We start from the raw sequence: 1,561 nt of genomic DNA, 5'->3' as shown, positions 1-1,561 counted from the left end.
CTACCAATTTATATGGAGGAATTCACTAAGAACTTAGAATCAGATCAGAAAATTAATTTACTTAAGTTTATATATTGATGTTCACTCGTGGACAAAAATAGGCAATGGGACTTAAATGAAGGTGCATTAATAAGATATATTATGGGAGTTCCTAGTGCATTTCTGACAAATATAGAAGAATAAGCCATGATCAGAAAATTCAAAAAACAATAATCGGAAGTTTGAATATATATATATATATATATATATATACACACACACATACATACATATATATATATATATATATAGACACATATATGTATATGTATATGTATATGTATATATACATATATATGTATATGTATATATATGTATATATACATATACATCTATATGTATATATACATATACATCTATATATATATATATATATATATATATATATATATATATATATATATATATATATATATATATATATATATATATATATATATGTATATGTATATATCTACACACACACACACATATATATATCACTAGCCCTCTAGGTCTATGAATAAAATGAAAAATTAGCCTTTGCAGCTAAAGATTATAACTGTAAATACCAGACAATACATCAAGGGTTTCATATTTGGCAGAACAAAAATTGGATATAATTGAGGAAGGTTTCCTACATGTACACCATTTCCTCAGCAAAACTTTAGGTGTGGTGTGCATTCCCTCCAGTTTTAGATCGTCATTCAGGATTCTGATAATCAGTTGCATGAGGAGACAAAAGAGTCCACAACTTTTTTGTAAGAAGCTGTTGTTCCCATTGCCATCCATAACTGAGACAATAATACAATACCCTAAATTAAAAGCTACAAACACCATAGTCAATAGAGGTAGTAGAAATTGGTTCTCTTGTTCACCATCAGCTTCATCATCTCCTACACCACCTCTGCCATTGCCATCGTCATCACCATCACTACCCTTACCACCTTTTATTGGCTCGCTTGTGCTCTCTCTAATCCTTTCTGCAAGGCCATTCAACATACTCTTGGCCCATGGACTATACAGAGCTTGGTTTCAAACTTTAACTTCCTACTTCTCTTTCTAAAGGACCACCTAGAAAGGGGCAATTGTCATCCCAAAAGCAAACAATACAAGATGAATGTGCTAATAATTTCCCAAGGCCTAACCCTAGCCTTGCAATATCAACATTAGGACTCAATCCATGGTTAATCTCATCCCAAGTGGATTGGTATAGAAAAGGTTGCAGTGCCATACTAGAGAAACTAGGGTTTGCAAAATGGGTATGGACATTTCTGCGCCACCAGTAAATGCTTCCACTGCTATACTGAGCCATTGTTGTCACTAGCTTATCCTCAAGTCGATTTAGACATTCTATCTCATGGTGTGATATTTAGATTGTGGAGAATTTGACCACACCAGACATGTATGTATTCTATTTTGTTGCCATATATATGTACATCTTCCAATGCATGTCTGGAAATTATGTGACAACTCTTCGAATATAGAGTAATATTATTGCAATGCCCCCTTTCCTTTGCCTTCAGTTTTTGATATCTGTGGT

General features: G+C 32.7%; 1 protein-coding gene across 1 annotated transcript; it reads right to left on the bottom strand.

Annotated features, from left to right (window-relative positions):
• Nucleotides 1–567: 567 nt before the first annotated feature.
• LOC149217369 (uncharacterized) lies at nt 568–1,333 on the bottom strand. The gene is given in 2 exon segments (XM_089390196.1): nt 568–1,042; nt 1,044–1,333. Coding segments are annotated over 2 exon segments (765 nt in total).
• Nucleotides 1,334–1,561: the final 228 nt, after the last annotated feature.

Source organism: Pinus tabuliformis, chromosome 1_1 (genome assembly GCF_031772625.1).
Source record: "Pinus tabuliformis cultivar Carrire ecotype Pingquan chromosome 1_1, CPIR1, whole genome shotgun sequence".
NCBI lineage: Eukaryota > Viridiplantae > Streptophyta > Pinopsida > Pinales > Pinaceae > Pinus > Pinus tabuliformis.
This window is presented reverse-complemented; position numbering and strand designations above follow the sequence as displayed.